The 23,825-nt window shown below is 49.4% G+C and overlaps 1 protein-coding gene across 4 annotated transcripts in view; it reads left to right on the forward strand.

Annotated features, from left to right (window-relative positions):
• EPHB2 (EPH receptor B2) overlaps nucleotides 1-23,825 on the forward strand; it is a 103,324-nt gene that overhangs the window by 49,024 nt on the left and 30,475 nt on the right. For all 4 annotated transcript variants that reach the window (XM_090123142.1, XM_031607974.2, XM_090123143.1 and 1 more), the window contains exons 4-5: nucleotides 15,757-15,912; nucleotides 16,825-17,160. In XM_090123142.1, the coding sequence (XP_089979268.1) occupies nucleotides 15,757-15,912; nucleotides 16,825-17,160 (492 nt within the window). The remainder of the gene's footprint in view (nucleotides 1-15,756; nucleotides 15,913-16,824; nucleotides 17,161-23,825) is intronic.

Below are 23,825 nucleotides of genomic sequence, written 5' to 3' on the forward strand. Positions count from 1 at the left end.
TCTAAAGTTGCTTCACTCCTGCGGCTGCAGCGTTGGTGTCTGTGGGATGCTGGACACAATCCATGGTCCTTAGTGCAGACCTTCCTGCTGTCATGGTTGACCGTGGCTGTTCTTAGCCCATGAGCTGTGGCTCAGCAGAGTAAGGTCTGGTAGTTCTGTGCAGACCAAACACATCCAGGAGGTTTCTGCCAGAGAGTTTCCCATGCATGCTGTGTGTTCAGATCTTTCCAGAAACATCGTGGTGTTTTATCAGTTTGCAAACATCTCTACTGTTCAGACAGCAAGGGAAACAAGGCATGGATGGAGTGCTGCTTCCTCCTGTCTTCTGGCACGCTGTTCATATTCTCAGTGCCCATGCTGTCTTGTGGCTGTAAGTTATGCAATTTAATGATGTGCCGTGTTAAAAAATACATCCTTTGTTTTATGCATGAGGCTTTTTTTGAATATATTTTTGACACTGTATTCTTACGCTTTAAAAAATGGAAAGCAATCTTTTCCCATTCGTGCCTGCTATGTTACGGATGGCTTTATCTACCTCCTCTTTACAAACAGAATGTCCTCATCTGGTAGACTCACCATATGGAAGCTGCTCTGGATCCCTAATCAGTTTTATCATCTTCCTCATAACCTTGGCTAAGGGTGACCACCATTGCAAACGCTGTTCAAAATGTGGCTCCATGCAATGGCTTAATAGCATTCTTGTTTTGGATTGGATTCCTTTCTTAATAATTCCTTACATTTTCTCTCTCTCTTTTTTTTTTTTTTTTGATGATGGATGGGCTTTGAAGTGATGTTTTCAGAGAATTATCTCCAGTGCTGCCGAGATCTCCTCCCTGCATGTTAATAGCTAATTTAGTGCCCATCATTGTGTTGGTATAATTAGGGCTCTTTTTCCCCAAGTGCATTAGTTTCCTTTTGTCACCACTGAATTTCATTTGTCATATTATCTCCTGCCCACTCTTTGAGAGTGGCTTTAGCTCTGGTGAACCTGGCTGATGTGGAGAGGTCAGGAAACAGCGCAGCCTCACTCTGTGCTCCCTGCCCAGTTGGGTGACTCCTTATTCCAGCACCCTGACGAGGAACATCCTCAGCATCTGTGCTCCTGCCCTGTGCTGTGAGTGTGTGTGCCAGTGGAGGTGTTACTCGTGCATTATGCAGTGGCTGGTGGGTTTGAACTCTGAATGCTGCTAGGGAATACATCATGTTGCTGGGATTTTTTTTTTGCTGGATGGTGATTTTTTGCAGTTTGTGAGGCCCTGCTGCCCAGGGAAGTTGTGGATGCCCCATCCCTGGAGGTGCTCAAGGCCAGGATGGATGGGCAGCTTGATCTGGTGCCTGATTTAGTTGTTGGCAACCCTGCCTGCAGCAAGGGGCTTGCAAATGGATGGACTTTGATGATCCATGGATGATCCAGGCCAAGGCATTCTATGATTCTGTGCAGCTGGGACTAACAGGGCTGCTCAGCTCTTGGCTGGATCTAGGCACAAGAGAGTTCAGTGAGGTGGAGGGAGTGGAGTGAATCTAATCAAACTTACAGCTCTGTGCAGGACAGTTAAAAGAGGATGGAGTCCAGACTCCACTGATGATTCCAGATTATATGAGAAGGGACAGCAGCCATGAGCTTGGACTTGAGGAAAAAACAGTTTCGTGTAGAGGTTATACGTCACCATTCACTGCCCATCACCATCCACCCAAGACCTCACTGCACACAGCCACAAGTACCTTGGTGAGGCCAAAGAGGTCCTTGATAACCCCAAAAATCCTGTCCTGGATATATATAGCGTGCCAGGATTGTGGAGCCAGCTGCAGGCTGCTGCCCATGACAGCTGGTTCTACTCTCCATGGCTCAAAAGGGATATGAGGAATAGACCTGTAGAGTGCTGCAGAGAAATACAAACGTGGTCCTGAGAGCCCTGAAAAATACCCTTCCATGAGAGGCTGAATGAGCTCAATATGTTTAGCTTCTCAAAAAGAAGATTAAGAGGTGAGATGATTACCGAAAGGAAATACCAGACTCTAAAGAGCTTTTTAATCTAGCAGAGAAAGGCATCACAAGAACCAGGAGGGTTAAACTGAAGCTAGACAAATTAAAAAATTAGACATGTGTTTCTGAGTGATTAACCACTAGAGCAAGCTAATGAGAAAAGAGGGACTTTTCCATGTTTTGGAGTATGTCAGACAAGATGGTTCATTTTCTGGGCACTTGGCCTTCGCTGAAGAGCTGGATGGAAGTCAGGAACTCCGCTGAGCACAGCTTGTGGTCCCGGGAGCCTCACAAGTCGTGGAGGGGTCCATCAGCCCAGGGGTTGAGCCTGCAAGAGCCATGAGACTCCTTTGGACGTGTCATCTGCTGTGATTTGCCCTGAGCCGAGTCCGCAGCACCCACCAAGAGTGTGTAACCTTGCACACCCGAGCTCGCAGTGAGCCTCCAGCCCATGGCTCATTGAGACTGATCTGCTTTCATTAACCAGATTAGCTGCTTTAATCTGCTGAAAGTGAGAGGCGGTGCTGCTCAAGAAGGCCACGGAGGGGCTCTTTCTGCTGAGAGGTGAGGGCAAGCTGTGGGGCTGCATGGAGGCAGCTGGGAGCCAGCTGGCTGCACAGGGACTGCTTCCCAGCACCCTTGGCTGCCCTTCCTGCATGCCCTTTGTAGGGACAGATTTCTCCCCTCTCCTCCCACCTGTTCTCCAGCCCTTTCCTTTGTATGGATGGAAGAGTGAGTGAGGGATTAAGCTGTTCCTGTGCTGTCCCCTGATCGATCTCCCCATTGCAGAGGCACGTGACCACGCATACACACTTCGCCTGAACGTGTTTGCATACACACACATCCACCCTTCGTTGTTTTGAGGGTTTTTTTTTTTTTTTGCACTGAACAAAGCGATGTGGCAGCAAATGAATTTGCAGCCCTGAAAAGGAGGCTGTGGGAACGAGCCTGGCCTCCTGGCCCTCACCAGCAGTGCAATGACCCTTTGGTGGTGCTGGGAGACATCCAGCATCTATCCCTGACCCCATAGCTCTGCAGTCTGCCAGGCAGAATGACTGCTGCTGTCCAGCCCTGCTTTGAACAGGTCAAGTGATGGGATCCCTCCATTGCTGAGTTGATTATTTCCATCTTTCTGCCACCGCATGGGATGGGGAGCACCTTGCCCGTGGACACCAGGATGCAAAATTGGGATGCAGAAGCCAAAATCCCAGCCGTGAGCTCTTCTAGCCACTCCACCTGCCGTTCCCACTCTGCAGTTTATTTCTTGGTGCTCTACAGCTTTTTGCCCAAGGAGAAAAGGATCATGCAAATTATTTGCCCCAAGGGATCTGTGGGAGCTGTTTAAGCCAGCAAATGCTGCCTTCTCCCCAGCTGTGCCATGCAACTCAGTATGCTCATGAATTTCCTCTCCCCTAAGTGCAGGAAGGGGCTGACAGATGTTAACACACAATCAGGGTCTCAGGAGAGAGGGATTAAAGCCACACTGGACCCTTGGAAGACACACATTAGTGTCAGAAATTTCTAATCAATCAGCTCAGAGCCTCCTGGGGTCAGAAGCCTCTTTGAAACTCAAACGGGGAATGGTTCCTAATGGGTTTTATTTTGATTGCTATAAATTGATTAGCGCTAAGATAAACAAGTTTTGTTTCCTTCTGAAAGCTCTAAATATGCTCTCGGGGAGGAGAAGCAGTGGAGTCTGATTGCTTCCCATTAGGACGTCTTCCCTTCGCTCCTGCCCCACCACCAGTTTGCACCAGGCACTTTTTTTTTTTGCAGAGGTGATCGTGCAGAGAGGTTTGGCAGAGCTGGAGGAGGATGCAGGTTAGAAGAGAAAGTGTGAGCATCCTTGCTGCTTTTCCAGGGTGAGATGTGAGATGCAGCTTGGCCCTGGAGGGGAAGCATGCATGCTTGTGTGTTGGAAGTGTCACTGTGCTCGGAGCTTGGAGGTTGGGTGGCTGCGTGGTTTTTGAGCTGTTTCAGCCTGGCAGCTGCGATGCAGTTGGGAAACACTTTGTGTGGATCAGCACTCTGCTATCAAGGAGCTTTCCCTGCAGGGTAGAGGAGGCTGCCTGCAATTACACTTGAAGAGCTGGGGAAGGAAGGAGGTTGGTGCTGGATTTTACAGGGTCTGGGTGCATTCAGCCCACATGCATGGTGTTGGTGACTGGTGTCATGCTGCTGAATGGAAGAAGACCAAGAGGCACTGTTGGGCCCCAATGTTCTCCTTAAAGCCTGTCTGTGCTACCTGCATCTGTGTCTGCTCCCTTGCAGCCTCTGTCTTCACCCTATAGCCCACCTGTACTCCCAGCTGCAGTCTGTGGTCCTTAAAATCCAATGTGTGCTTACTAGAAATTCCTCTTTGCTCCCTCCAGCTTTATGTGCTTCCTACTGCTCGTATAGGTTTCCTACAGCTTCTATAGGTTCCTTGCACCCTTCCTTCCATTCTTTCCATCTATGCTCCCTACAAACCATTGTGTGCTCCCTGCAGACCCACATGTGCTGTGTGCTGCTCGATGAGTGATTCCTACAGCCTGCACGTGTGCTCTCTGCAGCTTTTTTTTTTTTCCTGCAGTCTGGTTGTGCTACCTACAGCCTGTTTGTATTCCCTACAGTCTGTTCGTGCTCCTTATAGCCTGCGTGTGCTTCTTACAGCCCCAATGTTTTTCCCCACCAGTCCATTAGCATTCCCTGAAGCCTGTGTGTTCACCTTACAATGCTCCTGTGCTCACTTCTGCCCTGCATGTGTGCTCCCTGCAGCCCCAAGCTGTTCCTTATACAAGGTGTTCCTTATACCCCGTGTTTTCTCTCTGCAACATTCTGTGTGCTGCTTACAGACTCAATTTTGCTGCCTATCCTATTGCATGTGCTCTTTGCTGCCCTGTGTTTTCTCCTTACATCCCATGCGTATCCTCTACATCTGCTCCATTATACCCCTGTCTGCTCCCTACACCCACATCCAGACCCTGCGTGCTCCTTACAACCATGGGTGTTCTCCACAGACCTGTGTATGCTTGCTTCTGTGCACCTTACAGCCCTACGTGTGTTCCCTGCACTCCCATATGTGCTCCTTGAGGAACAGCTCTTTGCTCCTATCCCTCTTACACTGATGGAAATTCACACCAAGCAGCTCTCTTTATTGACTTGGCTTTGTTCATATGCCTTCAGTTGTGTGTCTGTTCCATCCAGAGGCACACTGCTGAGATGAGGACAGTGCTGTCCCTCCTGTAGTGCCTTTGCACTGTGGTGGCACAGGGGACAGTGTCACGCAGCTGCGCAGTGAAGCCCAGGAGATAACACAGTTCATATTTCTGTGCTGAACAGGGAGCTGACATTAATGAACAGCTAATTAACAACGCAGGGCTTGATGGTTGCAGTGTCAGCGTCCCTAATTAGTCTCACACTAATCTGCTTTAATTAACTGTCCCTGTCGCAGTTTTAATTTAATTTTCAGCTCTAGATCAGAGATAGCAGTCCTGTGACTGGTTTCCAGTACCGCAGCACTGTCTGTAGTGGGACAGACTGGCAGGGCAGCAGTGGTGGCCCAGCACAGTCACAGGGGAGAAGCACATCAGTAGCTGCCCCGTGCTCTTCCATATGCTGCTTTGCCTGCATCTCCCTTGTTTTATGGCATAGTGAGCTGCTTGCCCTTCCCCATCTTGGTGCAGCCATGGTGTGGGCCTTAAGGCTGTTGCACCATTCACTGCACAGAGGAGCCTCTAACCAGGGATGCACAGCATTGTGTGAGATCTCCTCAAGACATGCATGTTAGCAGGGGAAGCTGGAGGACAGCCCCCCTGGGACCAGCTCAGCTGGCACTGCTCCTTCCTTGGCCGATCAGTTTAGAGCAGAAGTATTTCCCATGTGGACCCAATAATAACCCAATTCCCTGGCACCATTTCCTAGCCATGGCATTCACCCTGCTAGAATGAAGGGCACAGATGTGTCAGGATGGGATGTTTGGGGTTTTACACTCCATTAGTGAGGACTGCACCAGAAACGGGCTGGGAAGTACTGCAGCCTGGCTTTGCTTTCCCATCTCTTGTTCCTCCTTCACCAGGCAGGGCACAAGCCTTTTCAAATGCATCATCTTAGGGGCCACGCTCATCTGTGAAGAGTTGAAGCTTGGCAACATCCCTGAAAATTGTGCACTCCTGAGCTTTGGATTAATGGGGCTCTGCCATCTGTCCTGCTTGCAAGCCTGCCTGGAATTGCTCCAGATGCCTTGAACCTTGAAGAAAAACCTTCTCCGATCACATCCCCTTCTCCAAATGCTTCCCACCGGGACAAGCTTGGATGCTTTTCTGTTTGTCCAGTGTGGCACTCAGTACCAAGGATGCATTTGGGAGGATGGTCGCCCTCACCAGCAAACTGAATGCCTGTGCTCCCACTCTGCAAAGAAACCAGTAATCCAAGCTGCCTGTAAATGAAACCTCACCATACAAAGTGCATATTTCATGGGAACTTGGTACCGTTTTTTCCACTGAATGCCCCTGCCAGTGGTGCCACCATCTTTAAGAAGTCAGCTTCAAGCTAAGCATCTCTTACCCTTGAAAATCATATGCTACAGTATTATTGGTTTGTCTGGTCCCCTGAAACATCCCTCTGTGGCTGCTTTAATAAACTTCAGCACTTGCATTACAGAGTTTTCTTTGGCTGACTGCTAAAGCTCTTGGGTACTGTTATCTAATGCTGGCTGGCACTGGGAGCTGATGGCAGATATTCTTCCTACCTTCAGGACGAATGGAAAATTTTAAGGAATTGGCAGTTGTGCAGTGATCTTTCTTTCTGTACACGCAGTGATGTTCATTATATACCTCCCTCCTTTTTTTGTGTCAGAACACAGAATTTCTTTCCCAGGTCCCTCTACTTTAGAAGGAAAAGTGGTGGAGAAAAGCTTTCAAGTGTGGAAGGTGCATTTTGATGGATACAGATAAAACCATATAAGGAGAGTACGAGCTGTTGAAAATTGCCTCCTCCTGACTGTGTTTTCTCCCCAGACTCCGTAGGCTTGGCCTCAGGTTGCCGTACAACACTCCTCCTGATGGATATAGGCAGGTCATTATTTGGGGCTGTTTTTCCTACATCAGAGCATCCTTACAGAAAAAGTTATCAGCGAAATAGGAATCGGGGGACCTTGGGTTCAACCTCTCCTTCCTACTCATTGATGTTGATCCCTTGTACCCATCAGTACTGCACAAAACTCCTACCGGAGTGATGCACTGAGCATCGAGACAATGCCAACAGCAGAAATCCTCATTAAAACCGAGCCATTTGGTTTCTGCTTCACCTCCCCATTGCTGTTCCTAACTGTGACCCAAAGTATCCAGCAGTTTCATTTATTTTTTTTTATAATTATTTTTCAGCTTTTGCACCAAGTGTGCCAAAAGTCTCATTGCGTTCTGCATCTCCGAGCCATTGCCATGGCTTGTTTGGAATGTGAAGATTTTCTCCTTGTTTTCCCCTCAAAAAGTCCTGTTTAGTGAAGTTAGCCTCAAAGAGGGAAGAAATAATTCTCCTCTGTGACAGTTTCCTATTCTACTTTTTGGTTGTAATAAGAATTTGTCTCCTCCTGGGTTTGCTGTGAAAGGGGATTTCTGGGAGAAAACCTGATAAGTATTCCACACAGTTCAGTTTGGAGTGAAGCAGGATAATAAAGTAGTTGCTTCTCTCAGCAATAATAGTCAATGGAGATGAGATGGAGTCGAATTGCTTTGGTTCATTTTGTTTTTTTTTATTCCCTGGGCATTCCTCTAGGAAGGAGGAAGAGGATGGGGAAATATTTGGGAGAGGATATCATTTTGGGGAGGAATCTCTGTATCCCCCAAGTGGTGCAATTGTGTGTTGGCTTCCAAACCTGCTCTGGCAGAGCAGAAGCAGTAATTTGGTGATCTTGGGGTTCTCTTCCAAACTTAACGATTCTGCAGTTCTGTGAGTGGGCATGGTGAGGATGGTTGGACTGGGTGATCTTGGAGGTCTTTCACTGCCTTAATCATTCTGTGATTCTATGGTGCGTTAGTGGGCACGGTGGCGATGAGTTGATAGTTGGACGGGGTGAATTCGAAGGTCTTTTCCAGCCTTAATGATTCTATGACATGAGTTAGTGGGCATGGTGGGGATGGGTTGGTGGTTGGATTTAGATCATCTTGGAAGTCTTTCCCAGTCGTAATGATTCTATGACTGGTTTTTACAAAACATCTGTCAAATGCAGGGAAACAGCTCTCCTCGCGAGCTTCTTTTTTCGCCTTGCTGATCTCTCATGCACTGATCAGCAATAGCCTACGTGCACACAGCTGCCTGTTACTGCAGAAGCCAGTGTGCTCCCATGCCCTGCCTGTCCTCTGCACGTGGGGAGAAGCTGGCACGTGATTGTGTGCTGCAGATGCCGTGATGACGCACGGAGAGGGGAGAGCTTGGGGGCTGGGGGGGTGAGGAGGGGGTGCTCGAGTAGCTTTAATCCTGCCATTTCCAAACATTCCAGCACTCAAGTCAGCATGCTTTAAAAAAATCACCTCTCCCCATCGTGAATCTTCCTGATTAGAATGCTTCATGTGTTTTATTTCATCTGCAGGACTCAGATAGCAAGCTGACTGCTCCTGAATAATGCTTTGGACAGACAGACAGACTGTATAAACACGAATGGACATAGTGATAGACACTGGAGTTCCATTTATACCCTCTCTCATGACTCACTGTCGCCCTTGCTTTCCAAGCACTCCTCTTCCTTTCTCCAGCCCTGGCTCAAAGCTGATACAGCCCATGTAGGGGAGGCTGTGTGTAAATCCTCCTCTCCTTGCAGCAGGGCTTTCAGCTGAGCCGCAGCTTTTCTGCAGATCGGGTGACTTGAGGCACAGTGAGTTTGGTTTTTTTTGCAGTTACTTTGCAGACTCAAAAACTGCAGGTTCAAAGCTTGTTGCACCAGAGGAAGGGGAAGCTTGACAAACATCCTCATTGCTGTTTGGGACCATTGGTTGTGCAGGTCTACTTGGGGTGTGTTTCTCAAGCATCTGGTGAGTTCTGTCCCCACGGTGTCCACATGCAGTCCCCTGCTGTCTGTGTGCAAGGTGAGCCCCATGACACACTGCCTTTCTGTAGTGGGTCATTGCCAGATGCGTCTACTACAGCTCAGGTCACTGGGGAAGCCTTGAAGGCACACAGGGGCCAAAAATGTGCCTGTTTGGATATGTGTGAATCAGAGGTGGCAGGGACAGCTGGACGTTGCAAGGGAGCTGAGGTTCTGTGGTCTGTGAGGTGACAGCTCCGGGGGACTCTGCTTCGGAGAAGGGCACTGCCATTTGAGTTAGCAGTCTGTCACTTTAAGAAAAGTGAAAACCCAAGTTTGCTCCCTGAGTTGTGCCTACAAATGACTGTTTGACCTCTGTGCTCTTGTTAGAAGTGGCTCTTTTTGCCTCGGGGCCAGCACCGTGTCTGCGTAATCCCATTCGCTGTGCATGCATCCCTGCAGCCAGGAAACCGTGGTCCATTGAGCAGGGGGCAGGAGGAGCATTCAGGGGCTTGGAATAGGAAAGTGTGGGTGGCAGTGGGCTGCTGCATTGACAGGAGGGCATGTCAGCTCCTGGGGAGAAGCACAGTGCTCCAGGTGGATCTCAAAGTGTCAGAGCGCTGCATCATTTCTGCTCAGGCTGACAGTGCGCCCACACTGCAGGTTTGGTGCTTCATAAATACATAAGCAGCCTATGAAGTGTTTTGGAAAGCAGAGGTGGATGCTGTGCTGCTGCCCTGGGCACTGTGACCTCCCTTCCCTGCTTAATGTGGGCTGGAAAGTTAACTGTGCACCTACACCCTCAGTGATTTCAACCACCATATAACTAAGCCTTGTTAATCAGCCCTTATGCCAGCTCCACTCAGCACCGACTGCTGACAAAGAACAATGTTGTCATCTGGAAAGTGGTGCTGGCACTTAACCAGCTGGCTGGGCTGGAAGCTTGTCTAAACTGGGTGCTAAGCTGCGTTAAAACAGGACAATGAAACGTGCCTGCTCTGAGCTTTCCTGCCCATGTCCACCTGGAAAAGCTTCTCGTGTCCCTTTGGGCTCTGCAGGGTGGGAGGGCACTGCCGGGGTCCAGGCAGAGCAATGTGGAAATGGTGCCATCAGAACTCCTGTAGGGTTTTGAATTGGGAAGGGGATACCCCTCGGAGCACCTGGTTTTGGGACTCCTGACCCTAAAGCTGCTCCTCTTGGCTCAGCTCTCCATGGGCTCACTGCTGGAGGGCACAGTGAGTGGAAGGTCCACTTGAAGGGCTCTCATCCAGGAAAAGCTCCCTTTTTACTTTCGTGTTTCCTTTAGGATTAAAGCCATTCTCCTTGGGCTCTAAACATGGAATGTTTGTCAAGTTTATGAGCGCTTTTAGAGAGGCTTTTAGAGAGTGCATCCTCTACCTTCTTTTATAGGGCTGAGATAAGATTATCTTTGTTTTAACACCAATTAAAGCAGGAAGGGTTTATGGGATTAGGGGTTTTCCATCAGTGCAACTTTGATGTCACCACTTGCTTGCTCAGTTTGCTTCTTCCTTGTGTTAAAAGGCTGGGAGCCGTTCCCGTAATGGTTAACATACCACCCTCCGGAGGCAGAGCTCTCCCAGGCAGAAGCTTTGGGAAACATTTAAACAAGACCAAACAAAGTAACAGAATGTGAAAGTCCTAAATTCTTTTGGAGACCACTTGGAGGAAACGGGCTGACTGCTTGAACAACCGGTCTTTCAGTGCATAGCACGGCAGTGTTTACAGCTCGTGAGATAGGACATGCTTTCTGCTTTCTGGAGAGCATATATTTCAATACTAAGATAAAATAAATGGCTATAATATAAGGAGTCTAAAGCAGAAGCTAAACACCCCTTTTGCAGGCAGAGGCTGGAGCGTGTGTCAGTCCGTACTCTGCACTGTGTGAAAACATGAGGATGAAAAAGGAGAACATGACATTCGGTACATCTGCTAGCACGTAACTGCTCAGAAACAACGTTGTGGTTTGGCACCTCGTCTGGCTTTGGCTGGCGTCACTCCATACAGATCACCCCGTGATTCCCAGGGCAATGCTGTTTTCCAGCACCTCAAGCTCTGCGTTCTTAGATGCATGACAAGCTGCTGAGATAAGGTTTGGGGGTTAAAACTGCTCACTACTGGGCAGCATGCTAAATTACCCGCTGTGCTGGGAGCTCTCCTAGACCAGCAGTGTCCAACCTTCCTGTCCTGGTGGACTTTCAAGAGGCATTTGGATATGAATCATAGAATGGTTTGAGTTGGAAGGGACACTTAAAGGCCATTCTGGTCCAACTCCCCTGCAGTGAACAGGGATGCCCACAGCTCCATCAGTGCTCAGAGCAATAACATGCTTGAACTTTTGGTTAGCCCTGAAGTGATCAGGCAGCTGGATTTGATATCTTTGTAGGTCCCTTCCACCTGAACTGTTCTAAGTACTCCACTGGAGTACCATTCAGGAGAGCACTGCTGACTGCTGACTTCAGTTGTACAAATATGTCCTTGAATGCTCTTCAGACATTTGTAGGAGCAAAGAGATCCAAAGTGCTTCTGACCTGTGAACTCTTAGCTTAATGTCAGCTTCATGCAGGAAAGCTTGCTTCTGGAAGTGCACTGTGAATGTCTTTGAGATTGGCAGCTGCCCTTGGTGAATGTACAGCTCCTGAAAGGTTTGGGGCTCAAGCTTGCCCTTTGGATCAATCACAGAATGGCTTAGCTTGGAGGAGACCTTGAAGAGCATGCAGTTCCAACCGCTGCTGTGGGTTGGTGCCAGCCACCAGCTCGTGCTGCTCAGAGCCCCATCCGTGGCCTTGGGCACCTCCAGGAATGGGGCACCCATAGCTCTGTGCAGCAGTGCCAGGGCCTCACTGCCTTTTGAGTAGAAAAGACTCTTCTTGGTTGTCTGCTCTAGCAGTCTGTGGTCCTTGCCATCCATAATCTGAAGCTACTGGGAATACCCCGTTCCCCTGGGCTCAGGCAGGGATGGAGAGCTTTCCTTTTCTCTTTAAGAGCCCCCCTGACAGGTCAGGGATGCTGAACCATGAGCAGCAGGTAAGAAATTCCAAGCATTTCTCACTGACAGCTAAATTCCCATCACAACTGATGGATGTGCCTCCCAGAGCAGGGGGGCTTGCAGGTGTGCGTGCCCACAGGTGTGGTGGTCTAGCCAGATGCTTGAACTCCTCACAGTGCTTGCAGGGAGATGACCTTATGAACTCTGCAGCAGGGATTTACTGGCAAGCTCCTGGCATGAAGGCTGTGAGATGCAAGGGTTTGGCACTGGAACAGAGCTGCAGGGGTTTGGCTAATTGGCTGAAGGTGCTCCCTCCCTGAGGTCATCCTGGGGAGCGTGCTGGTGCCCTTGAAGGAGAGCAGGGGGATATAAGTGGCCAGGCTCTGCAGGATAACCAGCAACAATGGTGTCCAAAAGGCTGAATTCCTTGGCCATCCCTTCTCTTGCTCTTTGGAACCTGTTTTAGGGTATTCTGGCTAAAAGGCTGGGGGCATTTTTTTCCCTTGCAGGGCCTTCCTATGGTGCTTCCCAAATGGTATTGCTCTACCCTGCCTTGGCCTCTCCATACCTTTGTGACACCCCAACCCTAAGGTCCCATTGCACCCCTGTGCTGACTTAGTGGTGCCTCTGCACCCACCCACAGAGCTGGTGCATCCCACTTGCAGGCTGTGCACACTCAGTACCATCCCAGTGCATCTCATGTGGCCTCAGGGCTGTCATGGAGTGTCTGCAAAGAGGGATTAGAAACTAGGGATGTTGAGTTGATTCACGTTCCTCGTAAACCAAGCAGCCAGTGGCGAGCTGCAAGTATGCAGGGTGCAATGGGGAATTCCTTGCTGGAAACAATTCTAAGGTAGTTTGTCTGGAGGTGCTCTGGGCACTTTGTCCCTAGGCTGGGACAAGGATGAGGTGACTTGGGGAGTGATGCTGGGAAGCCATATTGCAGGGTGTGTTTCAGAGCCTTGGCATCTTCTCCAGGAAGGCAGGAGCAGCAGTGCTGTGTGCTGGAGAGATGATGTGGTCCATTCCGATCCCCTTCTAAGAGCTGTTAGCAATGGGAAGATGCTTTTCCAGGCCTGTGCTGTCAGCTTCTCTTCCTGTCTTATGGAGAATGAATGGGTTTATCAGGAACATTTGCATTGTGCATTCTTACTTTATTGACAACTCTTTAATTCATATCGCAGAGGTCGGCTGAGCTCTGTGTTCCTCTTCAGTTAATCTCATTTAACCCCATTTTCCCTCCTGCGTTTCTATTCTCTGCTCTCCGGCAGTGACAGCACCTGGCAATGGGATTAATTGCTTATCTCAAGTATGAGGTAACAGTGTGGGCTGCTAATTACATTTATCAGGAGGGAAATTGGAGGAATTGCCCAGGGGAAGGCTGTCCCACAAAGGATGAGCGTTGAGAGCTGGTCCTACAGGTCCAAGATCCTGTCTTCTTCAGAGCTAGCAGCCAACTCTACTGCCAAGTGCAGGAGTTATTTTTGTCTGTTTTGAAAGAAAGAGGCACGCTTCATGAAAGGAATAAGAAGTAAAATTCCAAACTGATTGGACAAAAGATTATTCCTTACAGGACGAAGTCATAAATACCCCACACCCACTGCGAGCAGCAGACTTGGAAGTGCTGGTGGAGGGGACTCTCCTTTCGTGCCCTGTCCTTTAGGGCTGACTCTCCTGTTTTTCCCAATTGCCCTCACACTGGTTGACCCAAAAGTACCATGCAGGAGAAAGGAGATGGCAGAGACCCACCAGCTCAGGCCTATGGGGTCATCCTGGCCTCCACCCCATAGCTTGGACCTACAGAGCTGGCCTGGCCTCCACCCCACAAGAAGATGGGAGGCAGCTGGAAGATAAGGCTGGGGATGTAAGACTCAGAGCCTTGTTTGAGTGGAGGAGGGCTGCCAGGAGATAAAGATGGACAAAGGGAGCTGAGGAAGAGTGTTCCTCAGAACCAACAGCGTGGATTTAAAGTGCTGCATTCAGTGATTTACTGTCTCTTGACGTGATTTCAGAATGCTGCAGAGGAGTCGCACCAAAATGTTCTCATTTTGCAGGGTTATTTGTTGCCTTATCTGTATGGGGATGAAGAAAGTTGCCAAAAATGCTGGTCATGCTTTAAGGGCATGTGAAAAGAGTTCTAGAAGCCCAGCTTGGTCATACTGGAGTAATTATGTATGTTGCTTTTATTGCATGTCAGTAACTGGTATTAGTACAGGAACACTGCTGTCATTTTGGGTGCAGAGCCACCTTCACCTCTCTGTAACAGAAATGCTCACAGCACCTTTCCCAGCAGTGTAACACCCTCTGAGATGGGTTAATACTGAGAGACACACTGGGAACAGGATCAGAAAAAGAGCCAAAAGCCTTAGAGGATGAGGGACCATGGGGATGAAAAGATTCATGAACATGAGACAGGGGAGAAGCCAGCTTTCCAGCAGATTTCCAGCAGATCCTTTGAGAGTCCAGAGGGACTTTGCATGCAGGGTAGGGTGTTTTTCTGTTTTCTTGTTGGAAACCCAAGATAGTATTGAAGGTAAGGGTTGAAAACAGAGAAAATTCCTATTTGTGTGTTTGTTTTCAAATTAAAAATAGGCATTTTTAATAGCTCTTGCTTACAGCAATCTTGGGATCCTGGAAGACCTGATCTAGTGGTTGGCAACCCTTCCCATGTCAAGGGGTTGGAACTGGATCATCTTTAAGGTCTCCCCCTCCAACCTAAGCCATTCTGTGGTTCTACGATACGATTCAGTCCTGACCATATGTTTTTCCTGGGCTGTTTTTTTGCTCTGCCTCGTTCCTGAAAGCCTTGACGGTGAACTGAAGTAGAAGTTTGTTGAACTCATTTTAGTGCAGAAACCACCTGCCACCCCCCAGGCTCTTCACGAGAGATTAACAGTGGCAGAAAGTCTCAACGAAGTGTAGTCACTGAGAGCCACGCTGATTAATGGTTATAGCCAAGCTTTTGCATTGGCACTGGTAACCCACTGAGTTGGAAGGGGCTTTCTAGTGCTGTAGGCTTTGCAACAATATTTTTAGCCATATGCATCATATCTGTTAATATTATATTTCAAGTTGTGGTCCAGCCTTCACCACCCGTCTGCTGCAAGGCAGCACGTGAGCCACTCTGGCACCCATCATGCCTGGCTGAACATGTGTTTTTTGAGTGGCTGTTGCTAACGATGTGGCTTCATCTGCAAGTGGCTAGACCCCAGCAAACTGCTGCTTGTGTGTGGTGGCATGATTAGCAATGGCATAAATGAGAGGAAACTAATGGAGACTCTTACATGAATGTGAAATTCTTAGGAAGAGTCAGCATTGCTTTGTGCAGGTCAGTTCCACCTCCAGCAGGAGGGAAGATCTCCATCCTAAAAGGTTTTACTAGAAAATAAGCAGCTCAGCTCATGCCATCCTCTTTGAGAGACTGTGGGCCTTTGGCTGATTTGGTACAGCCACTCCAAACTTCTTTGATGATAGCAGATAAAAATCCCCTTTGCAGTCCTAAGACTTGGTGAGCGGACCCTGTTTTTGCATTTGTGGTTGGGAATGCAACAGGGGAGACTTACATAGGGACCCCATCTCAGCCTGCCTTTTCAGGGCCTTCACACCAGCTGCTCTTTCTCCACTTTGTTTATTTCAAGTTGTCAGGTTTTGGCTTTGGATGCTGCAACGCCCTGAAGAGCGTTTTCCAGCAGCACTGCCAAGCTCTGGGCATCCTCGCCAGCCCTCCTTCCTCACAACTCACCATTGCTCTTGGTTCTCTTCCAGGCTGCCCATCAGGGACCTTCAAGGCCAGCCAAGGAGATGAAGGATGTGTCCATTGTCCAATTAACAGCCGGACGACTTCGGAAGGGGCCACGAACTGCGTGTGCCGAAACGGATATTACCGGGCAGATGCTGACCCTGTCGACATGCCATGCACCAGTATGTGGGCTCCAGGCAACTGGGGAGGGGTGGCACAGAGCTGGGGAAGGAAGCATGCATCAGCCAAAGCACTTAGGGTGACTCACTGCTCTAGGCTGTGGGATGACTTCACTCTGAGGCTGCTCCTGAATGCTAAGTCCTGGGTGTAGGCATTCAGGAGTTTAGGGCAAGGGCCAGGAATCAGAAAAAATACCAAAAATGTCAGGTGAATTTTGTTGTGGGTACTGTGTGGTCAGTTTAGCAGGGACGGGCCTGCATTAAGAATATAAGTTTGATTCCCACTCCTGCCTTTGGCTGTTCAGCTTCCTGCACACATCCCAGTGACACCAAGAGAGTCGCAGAATCATGGAATGGCTTGGCTTGGATGGGACCATAAAGCCACGTAGTTCCCTTGCCAAGAGCTGGTTGCCCCCACCACACTGCTCAGGGCCCCATCCAACCTGGCCTTTGGCACCTCCAGAGATTGGGCATCCACAGCTCCCTGGGCAGTCTGGACTCCATAATTAGCAGCCTATTCTTCTGAATATCTAGTCTGAATCTCCCCTCATTTAGTTTAAAACCATTCCCCCATGACCTATCACTATCAGACCATATAAAATATTGTCTCCCTCCTGTTAATAAGCTCCTTTAAGGGCTAGAATGGCACAGTGAGGTCTCCCAGGAGTCTTCTCTTCTCCAGCCTGAACAAGCCAAGCTCCCTTAACCCTTCTTCATAGGAGAGGTGCTGCAACCCTCTGATCTTCTTTGTTGTTGAACCACACTCCTTTCACATAGACCCACATCTCAAGGTTGTCAAGGTCCAGCAAGAGAAGCAGCAGGGCTCAGCACAGGGCGAATCCTTGCTGGGGATGGGTTCCCAAAGCACAGAGCAGAACTCTTGTTCTTACACTTTTCTCTCTATTCCCTTCCTAGCCATCCCATCTGCCCCCCAGGCCGTGATCTCCAGCGTGAACGAAACTTCCCTGATGCTGGAGTGGACCCCACCACGAGACTCAGGGGGCCGGGAGGATCTGGTGTACAACATCATCTGCAAGAGCTGCGGGTCGGGCCGCGGGGCATGCACACGCTGTGGGGACAACGTGCAGTTTGCCCCACGCCAGCTGGGTCTGACAGAGCCTCGCATCTACATCAGCGACCTGCTGGCTCACACGCAGTACACCTTCGAGATCCAGGCTGTGAATGGGGTCACCGACCAAAGCCCCTTCTCCCCGCAGTTTGCATCAGTGAATATCACCACCAACCAGGCTGGTAAGAGGCCCTGTCTCCTGTCAAACCCCTGTAGGAGGGGGAGGTGGGGGTTTAGGGGCGGAATGCAGGTGCTGGATGGAGCTCTGTGGTATGAGCAGGGCCTGAAGGGAAGGCAGAGTGGGGTGAGATGTGGGGTGATGTCTCTTGCTCTGTAGTAAGCAGATGCAGTGGCCTGGCAATTCCCAGACTAAGCATAGAATCATATAATGGTTGAGTTGGAAAGGAGTTTAAAGGACCCCCAACTCCAGTCATTACCAAAGGCTGGTTCCACCCCTACATCAGGCCTTGAGCACCTCCAGGGATGGGGCACCCCCAGTTCTCTGGATGGGTTCTGAGTACCAAGAATTTCCTCCTAACATCTAACATCTCCCGTCTTTTAGTTTAAAACCATTCCCCCTTGTCCTATCGCTATCTGCCCAAGTAAAAAGTCAGTTTCCCTCCTATGTATAAACTCAACCAGAGGGAATCCCAAGCCTTGAATATGAAAAATATCCCCTATTTCTGTGTGCCCCAAGGTAGAGCTGCCATGCCAGCCACTGCAGCAGTCCAGCTCGTGTCACTGTCCTCTGGTGTCTCAGCATTTCCCTCTGGCATTGGACCCATAATCACTTCTGTGGTGCCAGCAGGCACACACACTATAGGTGCCTTTAATCCTCGTTGCTGGCAGCGTTGCAGACACAGCAGCAGCTCACACTGCTGCTGGCAGCCCCTGTTGGTGCTCCTGATTCCTGAGGAGAGAAGGTAATATCGGCTTGAGTGTTTTGACACAAGCTGTCATCTCTACTCCAACTGCAGAGAAAGAGTAGCCTCTGGCCCAAGCACCAGAAAAGCCCGTGAAAACAGAGGCAAGCTGTAGAGATGGGAGGCTGTGAGCCAGCTGTACAGGATTGCTGCCTGGAAAACTGCTCCAGATCCTGTTCTGCTGCAAGCCAGCTGCCACACCTCTCTGCTGTGCTTGGTGAAGAAGACAACATAGCAAAGCTGTAATGGTTTCTCTTTGGGTTGCCAGCTTCTGTGCTGGCCCATGGGGCTGGGGAAAGGGATGTGCTGGGGTTGCTGGCAGTGCTGTTTCCTAGGAGAGCTGCAGGTGGCAGCTGTGCTGGTGGCTGGGTGGGCTGCAGACCTGCTCTCCCTGTCCAGCCTGGAAGCCATCTGGACCTGGAGCACCTCTTGGGGCTGGGCCTGAGCTTAATCCTATTGCACGGTGGAAGCACATCAATATGGTGTGAGGAAGCAAGCAAGTGGTTGGTCTGAATGCTGCAGACTGTGTGCAGGGAGTGTGAACGTTCCCCAGGGTTCCTGGACACTACAAGAACTTCAGCACTGAAGTGGATGAGTGTGAACTGTTGCATTGGCACAGAGTTGGCTGGAGGCTGTGGTGTGTTTGCTGCAGGGTACGGATGGTGGTGTGGGGTGTTGGTAAGGCAGTGGTGGTGCAGATGGGCATCGCTTGGTTGGGCACACAGAGTGCTGAGAGAGGTAACATGCAAAAATGTTTCGGTCACCTGTGAACCATCTTGGTGAAAACCAGAAAGCTGAGTTGAAGGCGAATCCTCTTGCAGTCCCCTGATCATCCTCCTCCTTGTTTGATACTCCTTCATTACCAGGACTCACACTTCTCAGCCTGTGTGATATCTCCCTTAATGTATCTATTCATTAGCACTAAAGAGTAACTGTCTGCTTGCTGATTCCTCTGTAATTAGAGGTTTTGAATTCTTCGGCTTACATTGCCTGGCAGCCTTGGTGTAGATCATTAGCAGTTGGTAACAGAAGCTGCACACACAAAGGCAGAGCCAGGACAGGAGAATGGAGGGTGCTGTACCAGGAGGAGAGTGCATGGAGAGAGTGGGGCGTTGAGCCTGGGAGTTGGTGGCTGCAGTATGGAGCTGCATCAGAGGAGGCTCAGGTGGGTGTTAAGGAAAGGATCCTCACCAGAGGGCAGTGGGCACGGCACAGATCCCCAGGGCAGTGGGCATGGCCCCACACAGGGAGCACTGGGGCACTCAGCCATAGGGTTTGGGTTTAGGTGGTGCTGTGCACAGCCAGGGGTTGGGCTTGGGGATCTCGGGTTGGTCCTTTCCAACTCAGGATGTCCTGTGATTATATTGAAATTCAGCAGCATCTTTAACCTTCAAATATCATAAATTCTTCAGCATTCCAGAGAAAAGATCCTATGAGAGAGTGGGAAAACGATCCCTGTAGAATGGCCAGAGTGCAAATCCTGAGTTTGACCGGAGGAGTGCAGCTGGTGGGTTTGATGGCATCATGACAGTTGACACTAAATAGCAGCTTGAGATCAAAGAAGATAACACACCATTCACCTTCCTGTTCTCCTAGAAATCACAGAATGCTAGAATAGCCTAGGCTGGAGGGGACCTTAAAGCCCATCCAGTTCCAACCCCTGCATTAGGCTGGGTGCCCCCCACCAGCTCAGGTTGTCCAAGGCCCATCCATGGCCTCGGGCACCTCCAGGGACAGCACATCCACAACTTCTCTGGGCAGACTGTGCCTGAGGCTCACCACCCTGTGAAAGGCAGTTCATCACTGTCTCTCCAATGATTACTGCCATCATTTGAAATACGCACCTTATTTCTGGTCTGGATTTCGCTATCATTCATTCTATGTCAACCAAATGTATTTTGCTGTTGTCCTGTGTTAGTAGGATGTTTGTAGTCGTGTAGAGACACAGTGGGTAGCTGCTCTCAAGGGAAAATAAGAGACATTTAGACCAAGATGGATCATTCTTTTTTTGCTATGAGGTGGTTTTCCAGAATGTGGCTCTCCCTTTAGCTCTTTGTGGACACTTTCATTTTCTTCGTCATAATTCTGTGTTAATTAGATGCTGTAACCAGTAGAAGCACTACTGCAAATAAATTACTTTCCTTTCTGTACTGTTTGCTCACTGTTTGCTCTACACATCCAAGGACTGTGCAGCCTCACTCAGCTGTGCAAGGAGCTCTTAGCTCCTTGGTGTCTCTCTGACAATGTCTTGGTTCCTTCACATTCTGCTTCCCTGGTGCAATATGCTTCTCTGCAAGACCTACATTTGAGTTTCCAGACCTCAGCATAACCTCACTGATGTATTCATGGGCTCAGCCATCAAGCTACGTTCACTGCTGTGCAGAGAGGTTGTTTCTGTGTCTGTGGCTTTTTCTGAGTCCTGGAAAACGGCATCTCTCTGGTAACCTCTCCCAGGACTATGTCACCCTCCTGAGAAGATGCCTTTCTTAATTTCTATGTATCTGTGGCTCATTCCCCTTGTCATGACATCCATCCCAGTGAGCAGATCTTGCTTCCACTCTGCTTTAACTGCTCTTCAGGTAGTGGTGACTAAGATTAGATTCACTCTTACCGTCTTCATTAGCAGGCTAGACCAGAAAATTATAAAGGACCAGCATCAGAACAAAAGAAATTAAAAGAACTTGAAAGAGATCTTCTCTTTCTACCACCTCCCTGCTCCCCAGTCAACCAACTCAATGGATTTATCCATTCCAGCAAACTCCATCTGATCCCATTTCCTGTCACCTTTAAGGCCAGGCTGTATTTTCTCTTTGCTCTTCTCAGTAGACTTCTCCATGACTCCCTAAGCTGCATTTTTTCCCAATGGCTCATCCTCTGCTTTCCTGCCATGTGGTACTGCTCCCCTACAGCTCTGTATGGAGGCACGTCCAGGACTTTCCATCCGCCCCTGTCTTACAAGACCTTGATGTCTAAAGGAAAACAAACATGCCATGCAGATATAGGGTGCCACAAAAAACCTTTTCTCAGCCATTCCAGAACCAGAGATCTGTGCCAAGAGGGGTGGATGAGAGGAGAGCTGAGAGGCGTGCCAGCATCCCAGGAGGGAAGGAGCAGGAGGGAAGCCAGGGGTCAAGGAGCTGAGCATGGCCCAATGCTTGGGATAATGACACTTGACTAATTGAGAACCATGCCATGTGTCAACCCTCTCACTTGTGACAACACACTGCTCCTGCTTGCTAATTTGTGGCATTCTTTGGGGAGGGCTGGGAAGGGGGATAATCTTGGTGCTGGGAGGATTTTCAGCCTCTGTTCATGCTGTGGATGAGATGAGTGCCTGGGAAACTTGGGGAAGGCTCTTGGGCAGGGAAGTTTTAAATAGCAAGTGGGAAGAGCAGCTCTTGGTATCCGGCTGTGGCTGCTGCACACCAGGAAGGGAGGAGGAAGAACTGCTCTGCAGATTACACCAGTTCAAGACCTCCCAGTGTCTGGGGAAACAAGAACATCCAGATTTTTGGGGACATGTTCCTTATGTGAGGGATTCTTGTGTCACACAGAGTCAGAAGGGAGGATTCGTTCCAGTGTCAGAGGCTCTTGGCTGCAAACAGAGCCCAAATGAGCTACAAACAGACCATGGGATAGGTAATACAATGTGAACACCAGCTAGCGTGTGGCACAGGGAACAGATTCATTCCCAATAAACTGATCAGGAGAAGCATCCTCTGCAGCAGAACTGAATGGCCCATCTTCTGTGTTCTGTGGATTCAGATAACTTACTCTGATGATATATGTCATGACATGAGTCCTTTGGCTTGGGAGATGCACAGCTCACACCTGTGCTCTAGGTTCGTGCCAGACATCATTAAAGTTTAAAATTCCCTTGTAGCCATGGTCCATGAGCTTCTGCTCCTGGCTTTGCCCAGAGCAGGCTGCAGCTTGGAAGAGATTTCCCTGTCTGTGAAACAAAAACCTGGGGAAGTGTATGCAAAAGTCACTTTTGAGAGCTGGAATGAGCTTTCCAGCTCTTAAAATGAGTTCTTGTTGTCTTCCAGTATAAATGTAAAAGCCAGGAGACTTTAGCATCCCAGCATCTTGCATCTCTCATCCAACCACCCAGCTATAGCAGGACAGGTATGGTTTTGACTGGATAATTCTTGGTAATCACCAAAGGCAGAGTTCTCCCCACATCTCCAACCTGTCCTAGGGCTGCACAACCTCCTGGGGAGGAAGCTTTTCCTCATGTCCAACCTGAATCTCCCAGGCTATGCTTTGTGGGTGTTGTCTTATGTTACACTGAGATTCAGATGTTCAGGCCCAGGGATGTTTACCCTGCCTATCTATTAACCTGACATTCAGCCCTGTGTGTGAATGAAACATCTTTGAGAAAGGCATCCAGTCTTTAGACATCAAGATGCTGTTTTGGTGCCAAATGTCAGAGACAGCTGAGTAGGACCTAAGGGCAAACCATGAAAAGGACACAGCTCTTCTCCATTTAACACCTCGTGAAAAAAGAATCACATGCAAGACTGGACTATATTCTGCAAGGTAGGTACACCAGCTGTGCTGAAGTCTCACTGCCATTTGGAAAAGCTGGGTGAAACGTAGTTGGACTGGATGACCTTAGAGGTCTTTTCCAACCTTAAGGATTCTATGACTCACATGGTCATTGCATGTGCATCTGGCTGCCCACATTCAAGAGAGCTGAACTGTGCTGGTATTAGGTACATAGAATTGCTGATAAGGTGAGCAGGACCCAGGAGAACCCATGTTCCAGAGTGGAGACTGAAATGACATTGTGTGTTTAGTCTTGGTGAGGGGGTTGGAATTGCTGTCTGTATGGGTGTAGTAGCATGGAGGGACACGAAAAAGAGAAAAGTGCTATTAAAGCAAGACAAGAGCAGATGGTACAGAATGGTTAGTGATGGGCTTTGGGTGAAGAAGCCAGAGCAGAAGCCCGTATGCCTATGTGATAGGAGGAATGTATCTACTGAGCTACTGTAGGGTTACTTCTAAGGTCCTCTTTGGACCTCCCAAGGTCTTCTTTGGAAGACTTCTTGTCCCAGCCTATTGCCTTGGGCTGGCTGAAGGCATGGCAGCAGCTGGCCATGAGCACCTGAGAGAGGCCTGGCCATGCCCAAATCCCCTCTGCTCTGCCCATTGGAGACTGCCTGGAGCCAGGGCTCCCAGATGGCAGGAGGTTTGCCAGCTGCTGGCTCTTTAGGACTCCTCTTTCTGCTTCTGTAGTGGGCAGTTGGGGGGATGCTGGCAAGGCAGGGTATAATCTGCATGGCTCAAGCTTTCCTAGCAGATGCTCTTCTCCCACTACCAGCTCTGTGGGCTCCTCCACCTGCTGACTTCCAGATTTCCCTGTTGCATAAATTACTTTGTGAATTTGAGGATCATTTTTCCCACACCTGCCCGGGGCTTCAGAAACCTGTTCCAGAGCATCTGGAGCTGGCTCTGTGTGGAAGACAAAAAACCACCCATGATGGATGCGGGTGGAAAGTCCCCTTTGGTGAATCAACCCCTCCCTCCCTCCCTGCAATGCGCTGCCGTCCTTGCTGCGTGTGAGCCAACAGAGTGGCTCAGGTGCTCACCTTTTGCTTATGTGTTCAGGAGGGGTGATTTATCTTTACTGCTGCACTTGGCAAACGATCTGCAGTGCTAATCGCCTTGCTTGCGCACGAGGCACCGAGTGCCAGCATTTGGGCAGGTGGAGCTGCCAGAAGCAGGTACATGAAGCCACAGAGACACAGCAGAGATGCAGGGAGAGGTGCTACGAGCAAAAATTTCAGGGTCACAGTGTTGGAACAGAGATAAAACAATCCTGATAGCTGCAGAATTTCCCAGCACACAGCGGAAGGCAGCCTGGCAGAGCCTCAAATTAGCCAGACCCAGTGGGTGGGAGGGGATGCACTGCAGCAGGC

The sequence above is a fragment of the Phasianus colchicus genome, chromosome 22, assembly GCF_987193195.1.
Source record: "Phasianus colchicus chromosome 22, bPhaCol1.hap1.1, whole genome shotgun sequence".
NCBI lineage: Eukaryota > Metazoa > Chordata > Aves > Galliformes > Phasianidae > Phasianus > Phasianus colchicus.